Source organism: Scyliorhinus torazame, chromosome 2 (genome assembly GCF_047496885.1).
Source record: "Scyliorhinus torazame isolate Kashiwa2021f chromosome 2, sScyTor2.1, whole genome shotgun sequence".
Taxonomy (NCBI): domain Eukaryota; kingdom Metazoa; phylum Chordata; class Chondrichthyes; order Carcharhiniformes; family Scyliorhinidae; genus Scyliorhinus; species Scyliorhinus torazame.
Window position 1 is genome coordinate 111386700 of NC_092708.1, and position 25852 is coordinate 111412551.

Below are 25852 nucleotides of genomic sequence, written 5' to 3' on the forward strand. Positions count from 1 at the left end.
ATCCATTGACTCCATCTACACCTCCCGCTGCCTGGGGAAAGCGGGCAGCATAATCAAAGATCCCTCCCACCCGGCTTACTCACTCTTCCAACTTCTTCCATCGGGCAGGAGATTCAGAAGTCTGAGAACATGCATGAACAGACTCAAAAACAGCTTCTTCCCCACTGTCACCAGACTCCTAAATGACCCTCTTATGGACTGACCTCATTAACACTACACCCTGTATGCTTCATCCGATGCCAGTGCTTATGTAGTTACATTGTATATGTTGTGTTGCCCTATTCTGTATTTTCTTTTATTCCCTTTTCTTCTCATGTACTTAATGATCTGTTGAGCTACTCGCAGAAAAATACTTTTCACTGTACCTCGGTACACGTGACAATAAACAAATCCAATCCAATCCAGCTCTGACAAAGTGGATATCAATTACCCTTGAGGTGCAGTGATGTGTAGCCATTTGTCAGATGTCACCAGTATCTTCAGCTAATCCTTGAATGAAGGCAAAAGGGACGTATATAGTCACAGACAATGTGTCACTGGCAGGGTACGGTAACCAGTGCTGCGAGGTTAGTCTTTGATGACAAGGGCTCAAATGTCTGTGACCATCTGATGGAGAGTCGCAGTCTTCTGAAGCACTGGGTCTCAGTCATCTCTGTATATTGGGTGGCAGATCCTGTGTTGAAACATTGACTTCCATTGCCTTCTTGCCCTTCTTCACTCTCCCATGCCCTCCTGAGGCCTGGACTTCTGCCCTTCCTGCTGAGGGGGCCCAAAATATGAGTGAGGGTCACACTGGCAGCTGGAGCCTTCCTTCTGGGCAGATGACCACCCAATTGTCCTTGGCAGCCTCATCTTATTCAAGGGCTGGGTATTAGACCCCTACTCTCCCTGCCACCTGTACGATGCCAAGAGAACCTCCTTACTAGCTGCCCATTACCCCGGTTGTGTTTTTAGTAAGGATGTAAAGGCACCAAATCTGAGATGGTGCTTAAATAAAGAGCTGGAAAGCAGTACAGAGCCAATATACTGGGAAGGTCCATCAAAAGGATTGTCAGAATGTCCACAAAATTCCCTAGTTTGATTAGGATGCAGCTTATCTGCTGTTCAGACAGAGGACAGAGCTATACTGCCAGATTCTCCATTCCTGAGACAATGGGCTGGATTCTCCGATTTGGAGACTATGGGCGGGATTCTCCGGTCTCCGACGCTGAAATCGGGTTCGGTGTTCGGCTGGAGAATCCACGTTGGTGCCGAAATTAGGGGCGGCACCGCTTTTGCGATGCTCTGCTCCCTCCAAAATGACGCACGCCTAAGGACGGCCTCAGGACATTACCCGAGTCCCTCCCCCCCGATGCTCCGCCCCCAATGGGCTGTGTTCCCATGTGCTCTACGCTGCGTGCCTGCTAGCCCCCCCACCAGACGGGGGATCGGTGGCCGCTTTGTGCCGAATTTGCGGTTGAAAAATGCCACCGTTCCCACGCCGGTGTCAGGACATAGTCTCCAAATCAGCCATCCTATGTCCTGACACCGAAGAAAGGGCAGTCGCCAGGGCGGACGTCGGCATAGGGCGAGGAAGTGTGATCCTGCTGAGTTGCAGTTCCCCATGGCACGAGTGTCACCCACCCCCCCCCCCACCTCCACCACACCCACCACCTCCCCACACATTCCCCACATGCACACCACCCCCGCTCCACTACCACCACCACCACCACCCCTACACTCCCTCCACAACACACCCTCCTCCCCCCACGCACCCCCACACCTACCCCTACCTGCGATACGATCATGCGTCTTGTCTTGTGTCTTGCAGGAGCTGTTGGTCATGGAGTGGGCCCTCCTGGTGTCCCCCGACCCTGAACCCAGCCACAGCCAGAACCCAGGTGTCGACGAGTGGCAAGGATGACACCGACACGGACGGGAGCCCTTGACCCGCATCCCGGGACACCCCAGAGCTCGTGTCTGGGGACGACTCTGACTTTCCATTACAGCTATCTCCAACACGCTCCACCCCAGAGACACCCACCTCAGCTGGGCACTTTAGTGAAGTGGCTCCTATCTGGTGCGCACCACAAACGTGCTCCGGTACAGCAGCTGGAGGTGTGGACTCCCAAGGGGGCGGCGGTCAGACAGCGGGCCGGCCCTAGGGACTAGCTGCCATCCAGACAGGTTTCGGGCATCGAGAACAAATGGTCCCATCAGTTGTGGAGATGCAGTCGCAGAGCCAGGGACTTCATGAGGGGCTGTCGGTGAGCATCCAGCACCTGCAGGTGCAGTAGAAGGAGTCCAACCACATGAAGGAGTAGTTGGTGGTGCCGAGCATGCATGCTACCCAGGCCAAAACCGCATGGGTGGCATGCCTGGTGTAGGCGATGGGTGCAACAGTTTCTGTCCTGGGTCAATATGTCCAGAGTCTGGGGCAATCTGTCCAAGCAGTTGGTGAGGCCCAGGACAAGGCTGCCCATCACAGGCAGCCATGTTCCAAAGCCACCTGGACATTGCAGTGGTGTTCTGGAGCTTGGCCCAGTCACAGCGGGCCATTGCTGAGAGCATCAGCGGCACTGCCCAGGCCATGACTGACATGGGACAGACACAGAGGGAGGTGGCCCAGCCCCAGAGGGGGATGGCGCAGTCACTGGCTGATGTGGCACAGACCCAGAAGGTGGTGGCACAGTCGCTGCATGAGGTGGCGCAGTGCCAGACAGAACTGGTCCACTCCCTGTGCTCCATAGCCGCGAGCTATGATGGCAGCTGGCCTCCCGGACTGGCTGGAACACCAGGGAGAGTAAGAGGGGAGTATGGACTCCTCTCCTAATTTCCCTGGTGCATCACATGGGCAGCAGGCAGAACAGCACACCTGGAACACCCGAGCAGCAGCCGGGCCCATCCAGGCCCGGTCGCCCCAAAAGACAGCTGCCAAAGGGGACCCAGATCACAGGGCGGGAATCGCAGCAGTCTACCTCCACTCCTGGTATACCGTCTGGGGATCCACCTATGCATAGTGTTAGGGCCCGTGAAACCAGTAAAGTAGGTACCAGTTAGGTTGGCACTGATGCAGGCAACAATATAATGATAGGGGCTAGGGCACAAACCTGTATATATTTGTTCACATTAAACACCTGTGCACAATGTTACACCTGCCTCGGTGCTCTGTCAGAGGAGTGTGAGCGGTGGGCTGGCCCTGGAGGAGACATGGAGGGGGAGGAATGGGTGGACGTTGGGAGAGGGCTTGGCCCAGGGACTGCGGTTCAGCCAGCGCTAACCTCTCCGATGTCCTATCCCCACTTCACCCACTTCCCCCCACCATCCCCACCACTGCCATCCAGGAGTCCAATGGGGCCATGTGATGGAATGGCCAGCTCGCATGCAGTGATCACACAGGTGGATGGTGGGAGTGCAACTGTGGGCAGGAATCTGACGTTGTCGGACGATGCAGAGCACCAGAGCTCATCCCAAAGTGGGTTGTCATCATCCTCCATCCCATGGGTCAGACCCGCTGTCACTGCCAACCCCGTAGTGAGGCAGGTATCATCATAGAATTTACAGTGCAGAAGGAGGCCATTCGGCCCATCGAGTCTGCACCGGCTCTTGGAAAGAGCACCCTACCCAAGTTCCACAAGGTATGTATCACGGAGGAAGTTGCAGGCGAGTGGGGGGAGGGTGGCCCGGGGGGTTAGAGGGGATGTGGTGCCCGTGCCCCTGGCCAGTACCCCCGCCCAGTTTGTGAACCTGGAGGCGATCGGCGCGTCCTGTGCTCGTTGGCCCTGGTGCACACATTGTGCGGTCCCCATGTCCTGCCCATCCTTACCTTCCCCCACATCCCTCTTGTGGAGTCACCACTGTTGTATTATATTGTATATACTGCACTGCATACGAGGGTTTTACGGTAAGGCCCCTGTACTACAGGTACGGGGGTAGATCCCTGCCTGCTGGCTCCGCCCAGTAGGCGGAGTATAAATGTGTGTGCTCTCCGAACGGCAGCCATTTCGGCAGCAGCTGTAGGAGGCCACACATCTCTGTGTAATAAAGCCTCGATTACACTCTACTCTCGTCTCGTCGTAATTGATAGTGCATCAATTTATTACACAGAGGTTTTACAAAGGTGGATCTCCGCATATAGCCGGATCCCCTGCAGCTGCATCCTCATGCAGACAACACCAAAAAGGACTTTGCACATTGGCTAGCTTGCTTTGAAGCATACATCGGACCTGCGACAGACCCAATCCCAGAAGCGGCTGAGCTCCGATGTCTTTCCCCTCATCCAGGGCGCGCCTACCTACGCAGAGGCCATGGCGCTACTGAAGGAGAATTACCCTCAGCAGACCAACACGATCTACGCCAGGCACCTCCTGTCCACACGGCACCAACTTCCCGGTGAGTCTGTGGAAGATTTCTGGCGTGCTCTGCTCGCCCTGGTGAGAGACTGTGATTGCCAGGCTGTTTCGGCCGCTGAACATTCTAAGCTGCTAATGAGAGACGCGTCATTATGGGCAAAGGGTCTGACTACATCCCCCAGAGCCTCTTAGAAGGGGCTATGCTTGACCTCGCAGCGAGCAAGAAACTAGCGCTCTCGCTCACAGTCGCCTCACGCAACGTACAGGCGTATGCCCCCGACCGCACGGCTCACCCCTCCTCGGCATCATGGACCCCGCCAGCGGCCACCCCATCGTGGACCCCATCAGCGACAGCCCCCAGCCAACCCCACGCCTGCGCCGCGCAGCAGCCAACCAACCACGGGGCACCCAAGTGCTACTCTGCGGACTGACAAAACCACCCCCGGCAGCGCTGCCGGCGTGGAGCGCGCTCTGCCAGGCCTGCGGCAAGAAAGGACATTTCGCTGCAGTATGCCAGGCCCGCTCAATCGTCGCTGTTGTCCATGCGCCCCCCGCGTGCGGCCAGTGGGCACCGCCACCTTCCTCGCCTCAGACCATGTGCGGCCCGTGGGCACCGCCATCTTGCTTGCCTCACAACCAATGGGCGGAGCCATCTTGCCTGCCCTGGACACGTGCGGTCCGAGGGCACCGCCACCTTGACTGCCTCAGGACACGTGCGGCCCGTTGGCGCCGCCATCTTCCCCGCCTCAGGACACCTGCCCGTCGGGCATCTCATCGGGCCGCTCATCGCCTGCAACCGCCGCCGACCAGCCGTGTCTCGCCTCCATCACGATCGACCAGGCCCGACCGCACAACCTCGCGACCGCGTCGACAAAGGTGAAGGTCGACGGGCATGAGATATCCTGCCTTCTGGACTCCAGGAGCACTGAGAGCTTCATCCACCGATACGGTAAGGCGCCGCTCCCTCGCGGTACACCCCATTAACCAAAGAATCTCCCTGGCCTCCGGATCCTACTCCGTGGCGATCCGGGGGTACTGCATCGCCACCCTCACCATCCAGAGCGTAGAGTTCAGCGGCTTCCGGCTCTACGTCCTCCCCAACCTCTGCGCTGCCTTGCTACTCGGTCTGGACTTCCAGTGCAACCCCCAGAGCCTAACCCTGAAATTTGGCGGGCCCCTACCACCCCTTACTGTATGCGGCCTCATGACCCTTAAGGTCGACCCGCCTTCTCTTTTTGTAAACCTCACCCCGGATTGCAAACCCGTCGCCACCAGGAGCAGACGGTACAGCGCCCAGGACAGGACCTTCATCAGGTCTGAAGTCCAGCAGCTTCTGCGGGAAAGTATCATCGAGGCCAGCAACAGCCCCTGGAGAGCCCAAGTGATAGTGGTGAAAACGGGGGAGAAAAACAGGATGGTCGTTGACTACAGTCAGATCATCAATCGGTACACGCAGCTCGACGTGTACCCCCTCCCACGCATATCTGATATGGTCGATCAGATTGCACAGTACCAGGTCTTCTCGACAGTGGACCTGAAATCTGCCTACCACCAGCTCCCCATTCGCAAGGCGGACCGCCCGCACACTGCGTTTGAAGCGGACGGCCGCCTTTACCATTTCCTTAGGGTTCCCTTCGGCGTCACTAACGGGGTCTCGGTCTTCCAACGGGAGATGGACCGAATGGTTGACCGGTACGGGTTGTGGGCCACTTTCCCGTACCTGGATAACGTCACCATCTGCGGCCATGACCAGCAGGACCACGACGACAATCTTTCCAAATTTCTCCACACCGCCAAACTCCTCAACCTAACCTACAACAAGGAGAAGTGTGTATTCAGCACAAACCGATTAGCCATCCTCGGCTATGTGCTTCAGAACGGAGTTCTAGGGCCCGACCCCGATCGCATGCGCCCCCTCATGGATTTCCCCCTTCCCCACTGCCTCAAGGCCCTCAAACGATGCCTGGGGTTCTTTTCGTATTACGCCCAGTGGGTCCCTAACTATGCGGACAAGGCCCGCCCACTCATCCACTCCACTGGTTTCACACTGACGGCCGAGGCTCGCCAGGCCTTCAACCGTATGAAGGCCGACATCGCCAAGGCCGCGATGCACGTGGTCGACGTGATGCTCCCCTTCCAAGTCGAGAGCGATGCATCAGACGTCGCTCTGGCCGCCACCCTCAACCAGGCAGGCAGGCCCGTGGCATTCTTTTCCCGCACCTCCATGCCTCCGAAATTCGGCACTCCTCCGTCGAAAAGGAGGCCCAGCCTATCGTTAAAGCTGTGCGGCATTGGGGGCATTACCTGGCTGGCAGAAGATTCACTCTCCTCACAGACCAACGGCCGGTTGCCTTCACGTTTAACATCACACAGCGGGGTAAGATCAAAAATGATAAGATCTTGTGATGGAGGATCGAGCTCTCCACCTTTAATTACGAGATTTTGTATCGCCCCGGTAAGCTCAACGAGCCCCCCGATGCCCTGTCCCAAGGTACATGTGCCAGCGCACAAGTAGTCCGACTCCGGACCCTGCACGACGATCTCTGTCACCCAGGGGTCACCCGCTTTTATCACTTCATTAAGGCCCGCAATCTGCCCTCCTCCATCGAGGAAGTCGGGCTATCACCAGAGACTGCCAGGTCTGCGCGGAGTGCAAACCGCACTTATACCGGCCAGACCGTGCGTGCCTGGTGAAGGCCTCCCGCCCCATTGAACGCCTCAGCGGGACTTCAAAAGGCCCCTCCCCTCCATCGACCGCAACATGTATTTTCTCAATGTGGTCGACGAATATTACAGATTCCCCTTCGCCATCCCATGCCCCGATATGATGTCTGCCACCATCATCAAAGCCCCCAACACCATCTTCGCTCTGTTCGGTTTCCCCACCTATGTCCACAGCGACCGGGGATCTCATTTATGAGCGATGAGCTGCGCCAGTACCTGCTCAACAGGGGCATTGCCTCGAGCAGGACGACCAGCTACAACCCCCGGGGAAACGGGCAGGTGGAGCGGGAGAATGGGACGGTCTGGAAGGCCGTCCAGCTGGCCCTACGGTCCAGAAATCTCCCGGCCTGCTGCTGGCAGGAGGTCCTCCCCGACGCACTTCACTCCATTCGGTCGCTCCTGTGCACAGCGACTAACAAAACATGAACGTCTCTTGGCCTTCCCCAGAAAGTCCACGTCCGGGGTTTCACTCCCAACGTGGCTAGCAGCGCCAGGACCCGTTCTCCTCCGCAAGCACGTGCGGCCCCACAAGGCGGACCCATTGGTTGAGAGGGTACAGCTACTCCATGCAAACCCGCAGTATGCCTACGTAGTGTACCCTGACGGCTGCCAAGACACAGTCTCCCTCAGGTACCTGGCACCAGCTGGGTCCCCACACCCCCCTCCCCCTCTGTCCCGGCACCACCCTCCCTTCCCCCAGCGCACTCCACCACAGCCCCCGCTCCAGGACAACCTGTCCTCCCCTTGGCCCCACCCAGGGATGAAGAGGATGTCGACACGCTCCCAGAGTCACTGACGACCGAGCCGATGCCTGACTCGCCACCAGCACTGCGGCGCTCTCAACGACAGATCAAGGCGCCCGTCTAAATTTGTAACCTTCGCTGAAATTTTAATACCAGTATGTAAATAGTTTTCCACCCCCCCCCCCCCCCCCCCCCCCCCCCCCCGCTGGACTCATGTTTAACAGGGGTGAATGTGGTAGTCACCACTGTTGTATTATATTGTATATACTGCACAGCATACAAGGGTATTACGGTAATGCCCCTGTCCTACAGGTACGGGGTAGATCCCTGCCTGCTGGCTCTGTCCAGTAGGCGGAGTATAAATGTGTGTGCTCTCCGAACGGCAGCCATTTCGGCAGCAGCTGTAGGAGGCCACACATCTCTGTGTAATAAAGCCTCGATTACTCTCTACTCTCGTCTCGTTGTAATTGATAGTGCATCACCTCTCATCGGAGAAGGACTGGTGTTCATTCTCCTCCTCCAGAAGGTCGTCCCTCTACTGCTTGATGTTGAGGAGGATGCAGCAGGGTATACTGGATAACCCTACCAGAGCAGTCCAGGCACCTGAACCCCATCTTCAGGAGGTCAAAGCATCACTCAATCATGCTTCTGGTTGCTGCATAGGTGTCATTGTAGCGGGTCTCTGCATCAGTCTGTGGCCTTTGGATAGGCATCATCAGCGATGACTGCAGTGGATAGCCCCTGTCGCCAACCGCCCAGCCGGGGGTGCACCTCAAAGAGCCAGGAACCATTGAGTGTGTCAGAATGAAGGCGTTGTGCACGCTGTCTGGGTATCTGGGACAGACGTGTATAATGCATAGCTCAGGGTCACACAGCAGCTGCACGTTCATCGAGTGGAACCCCTTTCAGTTTCTGAAGATCGACCTGTCATCTTCAGGTGCTCTCAGTCCGACATGCATCCTGTCGATCACCCGCTGGACCCAGGGCATCTCGGCGCTAGTGATGAACCCCGCTACCCGGATATCCTGGTGGGCTTGCTCGACATTGAAAATGATGTATTTTGCTGACCAGGCATATAGGGCCTCGTGACAATGCAGATGCACCTGTGCCCCCAACTCTGAGATCCCAGACAGGTCCCCACTCTGGAAGGACCCCGTGGCATAATTGCCCAGTGCGACTGTCACCTTTATGGCCACCGGAAGCGGGGGTACTTCCCCATTCTTCCGCTGTGCCAAGTGCGCCAAGATCCAGCAGATATGTCACAGTGTCTCCCTGCTCTACCGGAGTCTTCAACTGCTCTCCCGGTCCGGCAGATCTGCGAATCACGGTTGCTGCTGGTAATGGGGCCACATGTGGTGCCTCCTGTGAACCTCCTCCTCCTCAGTCTGTTGGGCGGTCAGCTCTCCACCCTCAGTGGATCCCTCCTGTTCCTCTGGGAGCAGGCTCTGCTGCTGCACTGTTCTCCACTTCAAGCAGTTCCAGCTCATACAGCCGCAGGGCATCCCCTAGGGCTGCGATGACTCAGGAAAGCCACTATTGCTGGTTGTATTCCGATGTTCATTGTCTGCAGGGGGTTGAAGGCTGACATGTTAGCATGGTGTGTAGCCCTGTGCCCAACCAGGTCAAAAGGGCTACATGATGGCCCTGGTTGGCACTGCGCGCCCTGCCTCTGCATGTCCCCTTCCCATCCACGCACCCCTAGCACTGTTGGTGCCCAGCGCCATGGGGGCCTCTGGCCCGGCTGCCCTTGCCAGCAGTACGCCCTGCGGCCCCTATCCTTCACCCTCCTATCTGGGCTACTGTGGGCATTGCCCTTGGGTAACCCGCATGATGCCCTACTAGCGGGTGGCAGCCTGATTGGGTGGAGGCGGTCTGGTGGAGGTGGGGTGCAGGTATGGGGGCTAGGATGCAGGGGTGGTAGGTGGAGGTGGGGCAGGGACTGGGGTACAGGGGTGGTGGGGTGGAGATTAGGGGCTGGGGTGTGGGGATGGTGGGGTGAGGGCATCCATACACCCGGTGGCACTGGGCAGAACCAGGGGCCACGGATCGTGGTCAGTGAGGTGTGTAACAGGGTGGCTGCCTTACAGGCTGCAGCAATGGCGGTCTGTGCTTGGATACTGCTCCAGTCCTGTGGGGGGTCGGCCCGGCCCCACGGGCTGTTCCGTCCTTCAGTCCTTCAAACCCCCCCCAGCCCCCCCCCCCGTTTTCTCATTGATTTGTGGCGGCGGTACCACCATCGGTGGCTGGTCGTGAGGAGACCCCCCCCCCCCAAATCCTTGGCCTCCAACATCAAAACCGCCATGGGCTGTGCTGGTTCATGCAGCGACAATGGGTTTTGGGTGTCCAAGGGCAGTGCTGGGCCCTCAGAAAGGCTATCGCACAATCCGGAGCTTCTACTCCGCAGATGACCAAGGTGCGTATTTGATTCTTGGTCCCGCATATGAACCAGTTATGACACTGGCCTGGTCTGCCGAATGACATTGCCTAGAGCCCACTTGGCACTGTCTCTGAAATTGCTCACATGGACCGTGTCGCCTGGTGCTAACCATATAGGGGGCATGTCTGACAGGGCAATGCACCAGCAGCCCTGGCGGCGTGCAGTGTGGTGTGGTCGTGAAAAAGCAAGTGGGTCAAACACCTGTCAAGTGACCGGTGGGCTGCTTAATCATTCTACGCTTGAGTGTCTGGACCACCCACTCATCCAAACTGTTGACCACCACATGTAATTATGGCGAACATCTTTATTTTTGACACGCCGGTGTGCCCATTATGGAGGCCTGCCAAGATGGGACTTTGGCCCTTTTGTGGAACCACCATGCACATCCCCCACAGAAGTATACCATCCTTCATGCTGAATTCAGTGATCTTTGTGATAAAAGCCTTCAGTTCGCTGGGGCGGGGGTGATGCAGGGCCCCATACAAGATGATATGACGAAATGTTAATAACACGGGGTCGGTCTGAGTCCTTTCACGTATCCAGGCTGCCGTGACCGGCAATGTATCAATAAAATGCATCGCAGGAACAACCTCGTCGGCCCTGGGGAGTGTCAGCGGCCTCGTCGGAAGTGGGAGCTTATTCAAAGTGTACGCATGCAAAATATACGTCCATGGGTGGTGTTCACGGGCGTATTCTTACGCCATCAGGAAGAGGGCCCATCTTTGAAATTTGGCTTGGATGTCCCTGTCCTCCTTGAATAACCCCAGCTGCAGCTTGTGATCGTTCAATAATGTGAACCGATGCCCGTAGACGGGCATTGGTGGAATTTTTTTTTTTAAATTATTTTTATTCAAATTTTTGTCAAAAACATAGTTTTTTGCATAACCGTACGCAACAATTAACATAACAAAATAAATGTTAACCATATATACAGAGAAAAGAACAATACTACGTAACAATTCCCCCCCGGGATGCTGCTGCTGCTGACCTTGACTGCTCTCCTAGAAAGTCGAGGAACGGCTGCCACCTCCGAGAGAACCCCGTCATGGACCCTCTCAATGAAAACTTTATTTTCTCGGGACTGAGAAACCCAGCCATGTCACTAACCCAGATCTCTACACTCGGGGGCTTCGAGTCCCTCCACATTAAAAGGATCCGTCTCCGGGCTACCAGGGAGGCAAAGGCCAATACGTCGGCCTCTTTCGCTTCCTGAATTCGCGGATCGTCTGACACACGAAAGATCGCTATCTCTGGACTCGGCACCACCCGCGTGTCTAAGACCTTGGACATTGCCTCAGCAAATCCCTGCCACCCCCCCCCCGCCCCCGACTGCGCTCTAGGTACAGTCTCTTTACTCGCGGTGTCTTATTTGCCATAAGAATCCCGAGATGATCTTGTTCACCCGCTTTAAGAAGGACTTAGGGATGAAGATGGGAAGGCACTGGAAGACGAACAGGAATCTGGGGAGAACCGTCATCTTAATGTTCTGCACCCTCCCCGCATGTCCTAACTTTTGAAGTCCCCCTCCATCTGCTCTACCAGCCGAGATAGATTAAGCTTGTGGAGGGTCTCCCACTTTCGAGCCACCTGTATCCCTAGGTACCGAAAGCTCTTCTCGACCATCTTCAGCGTAAGCTCTCCCAGTCTCTTTTCCTGCCCCTTAGCTTGGATCACAAACATCTCGCTTTTTTTCTCGATTAGTTTGTACCCCGAGAAATTGCCAAAGTCCCTCAGAATCTGCATAACCTCCCCCATCCCCTCTAGTGGGTCCGAGATGTACAGGAGCACATCATCCGCATAAAGTGAGACCCGATGCTCCCCCCCCGAACTAACCCCTGCCAGTTCTTTGAAGTCCGCAGCGCTATAGCCAGCGGCTCTATCGCAAGGGCGAATAATAACGGGGAGAGGGGGCACCCTTGCCTCATCCCCCGGTGGAGCCTAAAGTTTTCCGACCTCACCCTGTTCGTGCACACACTTGCCACGGGGGCCTGATAGAGTAGCTGGACCTATGAACCCCTCACCGAATCCAAACCTTCTTAGCACTTCCCACAGGTACTCCCATTCCACCCGGTCAAAGGCTTTCTCTGCGTCCATCGGCGCCACCACTTCTGCCTCCCTCCCGCTGAGGGCATCATGATGATGTTTAGGAGCCTCCGTACATTGGAGTTCAATTGCCTGCCCTTGACGAAGCCTGTCTGATCCTCCCCTATCACCCCAGAGACACAGTCCTCAATTCTAGCAGCCAAGATCTTGGCCAGCAGTTTGGCGTCTACGTTCAGGAGCGATATCGGTCTATAAGATCCACACTGTAGCGGATCTTTCTCTCGTTTGAGGATGAGTGAGATCGAGGCCTGTGACATTGTTGGGGGGAGGGTCCCTCTCTCTTTGGCCTCATTAAAGTTCCTTATTAGGAGTGGGCACTTCAGTTCCGAAAATTTCTTGTAGAATTCTACAGGGTAACCGTCTGGCCCCGGGGCTTTGCCCGACTGCATGTTCCCTAGACCTTTTACCATCTCCTCCAGCTCTATCGGGGCCCCCAGTCCCTCCACCAGATCCTCTTCCACCTTTGGAAACCTCAGTTGGTCCATGAGTTGCTTCATCCCCTCCACTCCCAGTGGGGGCTCTGATTCATACAATTTACCGTAAAACGCCCAAAAGACTTTATTCACCCCCTCTGGGTCTATGACTGCGTTGCCCTCCTTATCCCGTACTTCCCCAATTTCCCTGGCCGCCTCCCTCTTGTGAAGTTGGTGCGCCAGCATTCTACTCGCTTTCTCCCCGTATTTGTAGACAGCCCCTTTGGCCTTCCTCAGCTGTGCTACTGCCTTCCCAGTGATCAGCAGATCGAATTCCGCCTGCAGCCTCCGGCACTCTTTCAGTAGCCCCGTCTCAGGGGTCTCCGAGTAGCTCCTGTCTACTCTGAGTATCTCCCGCCTAGCCTTTCTCTCTCCGCTCTTTCTTTCTTCTCTCTATGGGATCCGATAGAGATCAAGTCCCCTCTGATAACTGCCTTGAGGGCCTCCCACACAGTGGACACCGCTGCCTCCCCCATATCATTAGTTTCCAGGTAATTTTTAATGTTCCTCCTTATCCGCCCACAAACCTCATCGTCTGCTAGCAGCCCCACATCTAGCCTCCATAGTGGGAGCTGACCTCTCTCCTCCCCAAGACGCAAATCCACCAAGTGTGGAGCATGATCGGAGACTGCAATGGCTGAGTATTCTGTCCCCTCCATCCTAGGGATTAACGCCCTGCTCATCACAAAGAAATCTATACGGGAGTAGACTTTGTGGACATGGGAAAAGAAAGAGAACTCCTTCGCCCTTGGTCGGGCGAATCTCCACGGGTCTAAGCCCCCCACCTGTTCCATGAATCCCCTCAGTTCTTTAGCCACCGCTGGTCGCTTCCCCGACCTGGGGTTTGACCGGTTCAATACAGGGTCTATAACTGTGTTAAAGTCACCCCCCATGATCAGATTGTGTGGGTCTAAGTCCGGAATTTTACCCAGCGTGCGTCTCATAAATTCCACGTCGGACTTCCGGTGACGGCGGGCGGGAGGCAGCAGCACAATGGAGAGCTCCCGCTCGGGAACGGCATTTTCGGGGCTTTAAGCCCGGTCCCAGGGTCCATGGAGGCGGCAGAAGCAGGGAGAAGGCACGGAGGAGGCACTGTGAAGACACAGGAGGGAAAAAAAACAAAGAAAAATGTCGAGGGTGAGCAAAAAAAAGGCCGAAAAAAAAACAGCTGGAGGTCCGTCGGGGAGTGGAAAGGTCACCGCGGGGTCACCAGGAAAAATGGAGGCTGGAGCACCAGGGAAGGCCGCACTGCTTACGGCTGAAGAAATAACCAAGGTGATGGCTGCGGAATTTGAAAAGCAGTTGGCGCAGGTTGCGAAATGCATGAAGACGGTGAGGAAGGAGATGAGGGAGGTTTTGAGTGTGCTGGTGGAGGAGGCGGTTTCCCCGGTGAGGACGGAGGTGGCGAGCGCAGTGGCGGAGGTGCGAGAGCAAGGGGAGGCACTGAAGGAAGTGAAGGAGACATTATTGCAGCACGGTGATCAACTTGCCTCGATGGGGAAAGAGATGCGGCAGGTGATGGATACTAACAAGGATCTGCGAGGAAAAATGGAAGACCTGGAAAATAGATCCAGGCGACAGAACTTGAGGATTGTGGGGCTGCCTGAAGGAATTGAAGGACCGAAGCCGACTGAGTATTTTGCCGCGATGCAGGCAAAACTATTGGGGGAGGGGGAGGACCCCTGGATCGGGCTCATCGGTCGTGTAGGCCTGTACCAAAGGCGAGTGAGCCGCCAAGGGCAGTGACTCTGTGCTTCCGTAGGTACAGGGTGAAGGAGAAGGTCCTGAGCTGGGCCAAGCAGAAGCGGGTGGTGCAGTGGGCTGGAGCTGGTATACGTGTATACCAGGACTTTACGGTGGAGCTGGCAAGGACCGGGTGAAGAGGGCACTGTACATTAGCAAGGTGTGGTGCGGCATTGTATATCCAGCGAAGCTGAGGGTGACTTACAAGCTCAGGGACTTTTATTTTGGAACGGCGGAAGCAGCGGAGGAGTTTGCGAAAGCAAAAGGACTGTGGCAGAACTGACAAATTGAGGAATGGCCATGTGCCGATGTAACCTCATGACTGTATTTTCTTCTTTTTTGTATCACTGCGCGCGGGTGCAGAGATTAAAGGAGCCAAGGTGGTATATATTTGGACAAGGGAAGGGATGGGACTTTCACTCAAAATGAGAGTTCTTTGGGGTGTAGGTGGATATGCGGGGTTTGTGTGCTAAAAGGGGATCTTTGGGCTTTCCTGGGGCCAGGCAAGTGGGAAAGGGACCCGGGCGGGGGCCTCCACGCTGGCCGGTTTGTGCCGGCCAGTGAACGGGAGTGAGGTGGGGGAGGGGCTGCGGCCATCGGAGCCTGACAGAACAGGGTCCGAGTGGTCTAGCCGGGGTGGAAAGTTGGGGGGGAAGGAACCGAGGGTGGGGGGAGGAGTTTTACAAGAGGCAGTGGACGGGAGGAGCTGGAGACCTGGGGTGGGAGCTGTGTAAGATTAAGGGTGACTACGGGTAATCCCTGATTCCCTTTTGTCATTTGTTTATGTAAACATGCGGGTTGAGGTTTGGGGGTTGGTGGGTAGATGGGATCGTTGTTATTATGGGGACTGACATATCTTGCTGATTATTGTTTATTGTTGATGGATGTAAATGTGGGCGAAAATGTGAAAATGGAGGAGAATTTAAAAAAAAAAATTTTTTAATAAAAAAATAAAAATTCCACGTCGTCCCAGCTCGGGGCGTAAACGTTCATTAGCACCACCTGAGTCCCCTGCAGCTTCCCGCTAACCATTATGTATCTGCCCCCCTGGTCAGCCACAATATTCCCTGCCTCAAAAGCCACCCGTTTGCTGACCAGGATTGCTACTCCTCTGGTCTTTGAATCCAGCCCCGAATGGAACACTTGGCCCACCCACCCTTTTCTCAATCTTGTTTGGTCTGCAAGTTTTAGGTGCGTCTCCTGTAGCATGGCTACGTCTGCCTTTAACCCCTTTAGGTGCGAGAACACTCGAGCCCTTTTGACTGGCCCATTCAGGCCCCGCACATTCCATGTGATCAGCCTGGATGGGGGGCTAACCCCCCCACCCTCCCCTGCCGATTAGCCATCTTCCTTTATCGGCCAGCCACGAGCCTGCGCCCCCGCCTCCTTGAGCCCTCCCATTGGAGACCCCCCCCCCCGCCCCCCCCCCTCCCCGACTCTCCCTCTGTTCCCCCATGTTGGCTCCTTTTCTGTCAGCAAAGCAGCATCCCATCCCTACCCCCCTCCCCCCCAGCAGCCCCGTGATCCCAAACCCCCAAGTCAAGCACCCGCTTAACACTGGCTCTCCCCCAATTACGCTTCCGCGAGTCAGCTGATCCATGCTGACCCCGGCCGCTCCCGCCTCTGTCTCCGATTATCCAGATGCCCCATTTTTTGGGCCCCTCCCTCCCTGTGGAAAGCCCAACTTATCTGCTTCAACGGCCCCCAAATAACATTTTCCGCCCCTCCCCCCCAACGAAACAAACAACAAACCCCAGGCGCAAACCCGGCCCCACAAAAGAAATGGCTCCAGCTGCCAGGAGAGCAGCCCTACGTGTAGGGCCCCTCTCCTCCCTCTGCGGCCGAGCTCTACAAGAGCCTAAAACATGGTCGAAGAAACAGTCAACAAACAAAAATCAGAGGGAACAACATAATGTCGCTCCCTCTGGCTACTCAGCAATTAACATCCCCACCAGAGTAACGTCCCAGTGTGACTGTCCTTTACGTCGAGTCCAACTTTTCTTGCTTGATGAAATTCCACGCCTCATCCGGTGTATCAAAGTAAAGGTGGTGATCTTGATATGTGACCGACAGCCTCGCCGGATGCAACAGCCTGAACTTCACCCCTTTGCTGTGGAGGGTCGCCTTAGCACGGTTGAATCCGGCGCGCCACTTGGCCAATTCTGCTCCCAGGTCCTGGTAGATGCGGATTACGCTGTTCTCCCACTTGCTGCTCCGCTCCTTTTGAGCCTATCGCAGGACTCGTTCCTTATCTGAGAAGTGGTGGAACCGTACCACCATGGCCCTCGGCGGTTCATTTGTTTTGTGCTTCCTTGCAAGGACTAGCTGCAGTGATGTCAGTGTGTGGGTGGAGCTGGGCTGTCTTTCTGTCTTTTACTTTCGTTTTGAGCAGAAAAGCTGCTTTGTGGCTCTGTTTTGGTTTCATTTTCAGTGTTGGAAAACGAGGATGTTCTTAAAAACTGGGACAAATTGTTGAATTACCTTCCAGAGGAAAAACAAACTGACCTGACAGAGTTATTGATATCACATGGGCAAGTTTGTGGAGATAAGTTGGGAAGTACTAAAATGGCTATACGTTATGTAGAAGTGGGAAATGCTGTTCCAATTAAACAACCTTCATATAGACTTAACCCTTTAAAATTGGCACAGGTTAACAAAGAATTTTAAAGTATGCTTAAAAATGGTATAATTGAAGTGGGTTGCAGCCAATGGAACTCGCCTATAGTGATGGTACCAAAACCGAACGGTACCCAACGGTTGTATGTGGACTATAGAAAGGTTAATGCAGTTCCAAGAACGGACTCTTATTCCAATTCCTACTTGGATGATTGCATTGAGAAAGTGAGACAATCAGCTTTTATTTCCAAACTGGATTTACTTAAAGGTTATTGGCAGGTACTTTTATCCGAAAGGACGAGGAAGATTTCAGCTTTTGTGACTCCAGATGGTATATACCAATTCAGAGTTATGCCATTTGGCATGAAAAACGCCCCGGCGACATTTCAACGGTTAACTAACAAAGCTGTTTCAGGATTACCCAATTATACATCGACGATCTGGTAATTTTTAGCCAGACATGGACAGAACATTTGAAGCATTTAATGGAGTTATTCGATCGACTTCAGGAGGCGGGTTTGGTAGCAAACCTAGCCAAAAGTGAATTTGGAAAAGCCCAAGTCACTTTCCTTGGCCATACAATCGAACAGAGTCGAATGGTCCACGGGATGTGAAAACAAAAGTTATTGGGGAGTTTCCAATACCCTCGACATGAAGGGAAATAATGCGATTTCTTGGCATGAGTGGATTTTACCGGAAGTTTGTGCCTAACTTTAGCAGTGTGGTCGCTCCACTGACGGACTTGCTAAAGAAGTGTAGCAAATTGAAGTGGACAGCGGAGTGTCAACAGGCCTTTGATGGCCTGAAGGCTGTGTTAACCACTGCTCCTGTGTTAGCCATCCCAAATTATACAAAACCATTCAAAGTGGCTGTTGATGCGAGTGATGTGGGCGTAGGTGCGGTGCTTCTACAAGACGACGAAGGGCTAGAGCGGCCTATTGGTTATTTTTCCAAGAAATTAAACACGCACCAGAAGAAATATTCAATGAGTGAGAAGGGGTCTTTGATCTTGGTGCTGGCCATGCAACATTTTTACATTTATGTGACCAGCAATCCATCTGACATAATTATATATACTGATCATAATCCAATGACCTTTTTGGAGCGATTCCGGAATAACAATGCCAGACTGTTTCGATGGAGATTATTGTTACAGCCATTTCATTTAAAAATAATACATGTGGCAGGACGAGAAAACGTGATAGCCGATGGTTTGTCACGAATGTGATGAAGAGAAGCAGCTTCGAAGGAGGAAGAACTAAAATGGACTATGTTATTGTACCTGTTTGCGTGTTTTGTTTTGTGAAACGAAAAAGTATTTTACTGTCAGTATTTCTTAAAGGAAAGTGAAAAGGTGAAAAATGAAACCATCTTGAAGTTGATGGGTTTTTTTTCTTGGGGGGGAGGTTTTAGGTGGATGTACCTTTAAGAAATGGGTGTTTATCAAATAGCTGCAGTGATCAGTGTGTGGGTGGAGCTGGGCTGTCTTTCTGTCTTTTACTTTTGATTTGAGCAGAAAAGCTGCTTTGTGGCTCTGTTTTTGGTTTCATTTTCAGTGTTGGAGAGCTGCGTTCAAAGCAAGATATTCTGATCTCTCTCTCTACAAGCTAAAGAATGTCTTCAGCTCACTTGATGATTTCAAAGTAATACCTGTTTCTGTAGAGAATTAAAACCTGCTGTCTTTGTTAAAAAGGGTTTAACTTATGGATGTTGCGAGGAAAGGTATTAGGGGTTACCTGCAGAGTATTGTATCTGTGGGGTTACATGTGTTGGTAGTTGATATGATGTTTACTGTGTGTTTATAAAATGTTAACGGGATTCATAGAATAAACATTGTTTTGTTTTTTAAAATACTTAAGGTCTCTGTTGCATAACACCTGGAGAGTGGACCCTTGTGGTCCCCATAACCAAAATCTATTAAATGTCGTGGGTCAGGTGAACTCCATGATATACTTTGGCGTTTTCTAAACCCTGGCCCAAATCAATACACAATCACTCAGAAGAGATTGTGTAAACATGCAATGGGTTCATTTATTTACACTAGGCACAAGAACATATACACATGGATAAAAAGGTTGAAGTTACCAGCAGCAGGGCTGTGTGTGCTGTGTTCAGCTCTCACGCCGAAATGAAACTGAGACTGGATCACATGATCACAGAGTCACAGGATGAAACAGTGCAGGAGGCCTTTCGGCCCATTGAGTCTACACCAATGCATGAAAACACCTGACGTGCCTGCCTAATCCTATTTGCCAGCACTTGCCCATAGCCTTAAATGTTATGACGTGCCAAGTGCACATCCAGGTAACTTTTAAAGGATGTGAGGCAACCTGCCTTTATCACTCTCCCAGCTAGTGCATTCCAGACTGTCACCACCCTCTGGGTAAAAATGTTTTTTCCTCAAATCCCCCTTAAACCTCCTGATCTTCATCTTGAACTTGTGTCCCTTCATAACTGACCCTTCAACTAAGGGTCTTCCTATCCACCCTGTCCCTACCCCTCCTAATCTTGTACACCTCGATTAAGTCACCCTCAGTCTTCTCTGCTCCAGCGAAAACAACCCAAGCCTATCCAACCTCTTTTCATAACTTAAATGCTCCATTCCAAGCAACATTCTAGTGAATCGCCTCTGCACCCCCTCCAGTGCACTTCCAGATACACTTCCCTTTTAGTGATAGCATGCTGCTATCCTCTAAAGGCATACTACAACACCCCTTTGTCCCGCAGATCTTCTTAGGGACTGGATGATGCCTTGGAGCAGCCATGACTATCTACCAACTAGGTACCAGCCTGCCTTTAGTTTCTGTAGATGCAGGTAAGTTTTCCAGTACTTCAGAAGTTGTAACTTCAGACCCTTCCAAGCCCTGTGAACTTTTTAACACCTGTAATTGGCATTAATTGGGAAGACAGCAGGATTCCTGTCCTGCCCCCCCCTGCATTGAGAGTCATTGCTTGCACTAGGATTGGTACCTTGAAATTGACATGCCATCCGATACTGACATTTTTACCCCGCCCCTGCTTCCATTCCTGACTTTGTGTGGTCCCCAGAAATCCAGCCGAGCGGTTAGCTTGCCACTTAGATATGAACCCATTGAATGACAGAACAGGTGTGAGGGGCCAAATGGCTTCTTCCAATTCTAACATTCCTATTCTGTACATTTAATTAACCAATATACAAAATCTAGAATCTTATCCTTTCTAAGAATTCTTCTATCTCCACTTTTAATATTGAAATGTCTCTTTTTACTGTTAGATCTGTCTTGTTTTCTGCAATTTCAAATATTTGACATCTTGGGTGAATTTCCATTCTCTTTTCAACTTCCCAAAATGTTCTGCATTCTATTTATATAGATAAAAATATCTCTTACGTATGATAGCAAACAGTTTCCAATAGCCCAAGATTTAGCAGAATACAGTTATAAATAAAAAGTAAAATACTGAAAGAATACTTACAGGATCAAGAATGCTACAACACAATGCAAAAAATTTCATCCATTCAATCTCAGCGCCAAAAGCACCCACAGTCATTATGCGTCTCAGAATGTCTGATGGCAGACCAAGATCATCCCATTTTTGTTCAATTTCTTTTGATTGTATTATTAATTTTCCATTTACCTTGTAGAGAAAAATTAGAATTATTGTTAATTTTGTAGCTGACTTATCAGAAGGGCTAATAACCAGTCATTGAATGAAATAAAACTTTTGAATGATGTTTGAATAAATTACTAATCTAATTAGAAGGATAAGGGGAAAATGACACATTTATATAGCTCCAGGCAAGTACTTTATAACAAACAAAATAGTTTTTTAAAGTTCAATTACTGTTGAAATGTGTGCAGCTATATCAACCACAAGTTGCAGACTACAAGGCCCAGCCCTTTAAAAAGTTAACTTCAATCCCCGACAAGGTCGAAGTGAACTTTTCAACACCTTTAATTGGCTTCATTGCTGCAACCGTACAGGCACCTTTAAATTGTTATGCCGGGCAACACGGTGGCACAGTGGGTTAGCCCTGATGCCTCATTGCGCCGATGTCCCAGGTTCGATCCCGGCTCTGGGTCACTGTCCGTGTGGAGTTTGCACATTCTCCCCATTCTTGAGTGGGTTTCGCCCCCACAACCCAAAGATGTGTAGGTTAGGTGGATTGGCCACGCTAAATTGCCCCTTAATTGGAAAAAATGAATTGGGTACTCTAAATTTTTTTTTTAAAGAAATTGTCACGCCATCCGGTGCTGACCATTTTGCCTCCACCTTCCTCTTCTTCTGGTCTTGACTTCAGGGGGCCCCAAAAATTCAGCCCAGGAGTTAGGCAGATCAGCCACTGCAGTATCTAGTACTACCTTCAGCTGTTCCTGGATATCATGTGGAGTGGATTGAAATGGCTGAAGATTGGCATCTGGGGCAGCACGGTAGCATTGTGGATACCACAATTGCTTCACAGCTCCAGGGTCCCAGGTTCGATTCCCGGCTTGGGTCACTGTCTGTGTGGAGTCTGCACATTCTCCCGTGTGTGCGTGGGTTTCCTCCGGGTGCTCCGGTTTCCTCCCACAGTCCAAAGATGTGCAGGGTAGGTGGATTGGCCATGCTAAATTGCCCTTAGTGTCCAAAATTGCCCTTAGTGTTGGGTGGGGCTACTGTGTTATGGGGATAGGATGGAGGTGTGGACCTTGGTAGGGTGCTCTTTCCAAGAGACGGTGCAGACTCGATGGGCCGAATGGCCTCCTTCTGCACTGTAATTTCTATGATCTGTGATACTGGACACCTCAGCAGGAGGCTGAGATGGATATTCTACTCAGCACTACTGGCTAAAATTTGATGTAAATGCTTGAGCCCCTTTTGTACTGATGTGGTCGGCTCTCCTAGCATTGAGGATAGGAGTATTTGTTGAGCTTCCTTCTTCAGTTAGTTGGTTAATTGTCCATCACCCTTCACGTCTGGCAAGGGCAGCGCCAGCCGATGGTACCCCCTGGCATCAGGTACGGGCATCAGGGCCAGAGGCCCCTAAGGTGCCGGGTACCAACGAGGTCAGGGGTGTGGAGATGGGAGAGGTGAGGTGGGGGAGGAGGACATGAGGGAGTAGGGACCGCAGTGCCAACCGGGGCCACCATGTAGTCCGTTGGAACTGGTTGGACATGGGGATATGCTAATATTCGGCCTTTGACCCCCTGTACACAATGGACATTGGAATTCAACTAGTAATGGTGACCTTGCTCCTAGTCGCCCAACTCCTCACTGCTGCTGTATATGCTGGAGGAGGAGGATGCTGCAGCAGTGGAGCCTGCCCCAGAGAAATAGGAGGCTGTTCTGTGGAGGATGCCAAGCCAGCTGCCCAACAGGACAAGGAGGAGGTGGGAAGGAGGCGCCGCATGAAACCACGTGTGTATCGGCGACAGTGCCTGCCAGTCGAGGACCGGTGGCTGTCAAGGTGACGGTTGCCCTGAACGTCTAAGCCACAGGGTCCGCCCTTCCAGGCACCGAGCGGGCACCTGTCCGGGATCTCACAGAGCTTGGTGCACAGGTGCATCCATGCGGTCACGGAGGTCCTAAATGTCCAGTTGGCACAATTCATCAATTTATGGTGGACCTAGCGCACCAGGATGACCGGGCAGCGGGGTTTGCCGCCATCACCGAGATGCCCCAAGTCCAGGGGTGATCGACGGGGTGCATGTCTCCCTGCGAGAAACTGTAGATAACAGGCCGGTCTTCACAAACTGAAAGGGGTTCCACCCGATGAACATGCAGCTGGTGTGTGATCATGAGATTCACATCATGCACGTCTGTGCCCACTAGCCAGGCAATGCGCATGACACATTAATTACGCAGACACCTGCTACAACGACACCCATGCAGCGACCCGGCGTGATTAAGTAGTGCTTTGGCATCCTGAACATCCATTACAGTGCTTGGAGAGTCTCCCGCATCATGATGACCTGCGGAGTTCTTCAAAACATCACGCAGCAGAGGGACGACGTGCTGGAGGAGGATGAACGCCAGTCCTCGTCCGATGAGGAGGATGCGGGGAGGGCAAGGGTGGGCTGGACATGGGGCCCAGGTAGGCACAGAAGGCCACACAACGTGTGCGCTATGGCCAACGTGACGCTCTAATCGCCTCCAGGTTCACTGACTAGGGGGCCTGGCCAGCGGTACACATATTCCAATCTACCCCTACACCGCCCACCCCAGACTCCCCCCCCCCCCCCCCCCCCCCCCCCCCCCGGTCGGCCACCCTATTCCCACGAACACCCTCCCTGCACAGCTATGCCCCATCCTCTTGCAATACCCTCCGTGATTCCTACCTGCCTTACTCCGGGGTGCAGGCCCTGGGTTGGCAGTAACTGCTGGTCTGGCCCATGGGATGGAGAATGATGACCATCCGCTCTGGGAGAGCTCTGGTGCTCCACATTCTTCACCAATGACTGCCTCCTGCCATGATAGCACTTTCCTCCGTCCACCTGCGTGATCTCTGCATGCGAGCTGACCATTCCATCACACAGTCCCATCGAATCCTTTGGGTGCGGTGGTGGACACGGTTCAGTGGGGGGTGGGGGGGAGACACCGGAGGTGAGCGCTGGCTGCACCACAGTCCCTGAGCCAGGCCAACCCCCAATGTCCACCCATCACCCTCTCACCCCTCACCCCCCTGAGCCCCCTCTGCAGCCAGCCTAGACCAGCCCATCCCTCACACCCTTCTGGTAGAGCATTATGCATATTATGTACAGGTGTTAATTGTGAACATGTATATGCATGATTGTGCCATAGCCCCTATCGCTATCCTAAGTGCTGCACATGGGACAACCTAACTGGTGTCTAACTTTCTGGCCTTAAGGGCCCTAATGCTACGCCTAGGTGAATCCCCAGGTGGTACATCAGGAGTGGAGGTGGCCTGCTGCGATTCCCGTCCTGTGGCCTGGGTCTCCTTTGGTGGCCATCTTCTGGGGAGACCATGCCTGGATAGGTCTGGCTGCTGCTTGCAACATTTAGGTAAACAATGCTCAGCCTTGGCTCTCAGCGAGGAGAGACCTGCCTAGCAGCTACGCCAGACCAAGTAAGTTCCAAGTCAAAGCACGCTACGAGATAGACACTCCTGGTTGTTATTCTGTAAACAGCTCAACCCAGCAGCGTCAGAACCGAGCAATGGCCATTGTTCCTCTGACTGAGTGAGCACCCGAAGCTAAGTATAGGCTTTTAGTAATAGTGATAGTTTAGGTTGTAGAGTTTTACGCATGAGTAGATTTGACTGTGTGTAAATAAATGAGCATTGCTTTTGATCTTACTAACTGGTGTATCGAGTCTTTGATCAGTATTTGATTTTGAACCGGTGTCAAAAGATACCTGGCGACTCTTGAGCAAACGTAATTACACAGAGTCAAATTAAGAGACAAAGCAAGTTAGCAACATTTACTGGCGACTCCGCCGGGACTCGACTTAGAAGTGGCCTAACCACTCCGAGAGAACCCAAATTTGAATTGAGAATCCAATTGAAAACAGAAAAACCACAAGTACTGATCAAGCCTCTGAGATTCGGAAGTGTGTTAATGCATGCGTACTAACAGGGATATAAGGTAAACTTGAGAGATTTTGTTGCGTAAAACTGTCGGGAGGTTTGTCGGCCGGAAATTAGCGTAAGCCGTACCCATGTTTACATCACCACTTTATCACCCCTTGTTCCAAATTCAGTCGAGAACCTAGATAGAGAAAATGGCATTGAAGGCAATGGAACGTCTTATGAACCCCAGGAATTCGAGGTCGCAGCGACCAGTAGAGTAGGACAATGTCCCGTTTGGGAAGATGAGATCAGGAAACATCTCAAAGGGAAAGGATGGTCCCTTTGGAGTGAATTCTGGGCTAATGAGGATGCAGGTCCCGGGAGTATAGGACATACTTGGTGGGAGAACCTGTCAGAGATACACAAGAAGAGCTTGGGGAAAGCTCGCAAGCCGATGGCAATCGTGTCCTGTTTGGCACAATTGCAAGGCACAGAGGAGGTCGTTAGGATGCTCCGTAGAGAGACAGAGGAGAGAGACAGAAGTAGTGAGGTAGACGTGAGCGAAGTAAAGAAGGAGAATAGAGATTTAAAAGAGCAGTTAGCAGCAAGGGACAGAGAAGTGAATTATACCAAGAGGGCACACCAGTCTTGTCTCGGGCATTTGAGTAGCTTCCAACCGCAATATGATAAGGCCTACCAGGACACGCAACGTGCGGTCTTGGTAAGACAAGAGACCTAGCAACAAATTTAGAAATTGCAGAAACAGTGCAATGATTTGAAAGCAGCCCTACGAGTACTCCATACTTCTACGATGGAAGAAAGGCAAGCTCCGTAGACCACGCAAAGTGCCGGAAGCAAATTGCAGAATTGCAATCTCTGCTTTCCATTCAAAATGGGTTTCAAAGCACATTTGGACCACAGTTAGATCAGGAAAACGGCCCCGACTGGCAGGAATTGAACAAGACTGCCCATCGATACGTACATGCGACATGTACGCAGGAAAAACACCAGAAAAGGAAAGCACCCAACCCCCAACCGAACAGGCAGAACACACCCCCATGAACCCTGTAACCACACACCGCAGGGCCACAGCAGAAGGAGACGCAGATTTCCTTTACACAACCCCGTTAACCGTGACCCAATTACGGGACGCGTGTGGAAAAATTACACCGTTCCTTCGCACATCAGACCCCCAC

At 52.8% G+C, this 25852-nt stretch overlaps 1 protein-coding gene across 1 annotated transcript in view; it reads right to left on the reverse strand.

Moving 5' to 3' along the window:
- LOC140407786 (ropporin-1-like) overlaps nucleotides 1-25852 on the reverse strand; it is a 170205-nt gene that overhangs the window by 34202 nt on the left and 110151 nt on the right. The window contains exon 4 of the mRNA XM_072495049.1: nucleotides 20624-20785. Coding sequence (XP_072351150.1) covers nucleotides 20624-20785 — 162 coding nt within the window. The remainder of the gene's footprint in view (nucleotides 1-20623; nucleotides 20786-25852) is intronic.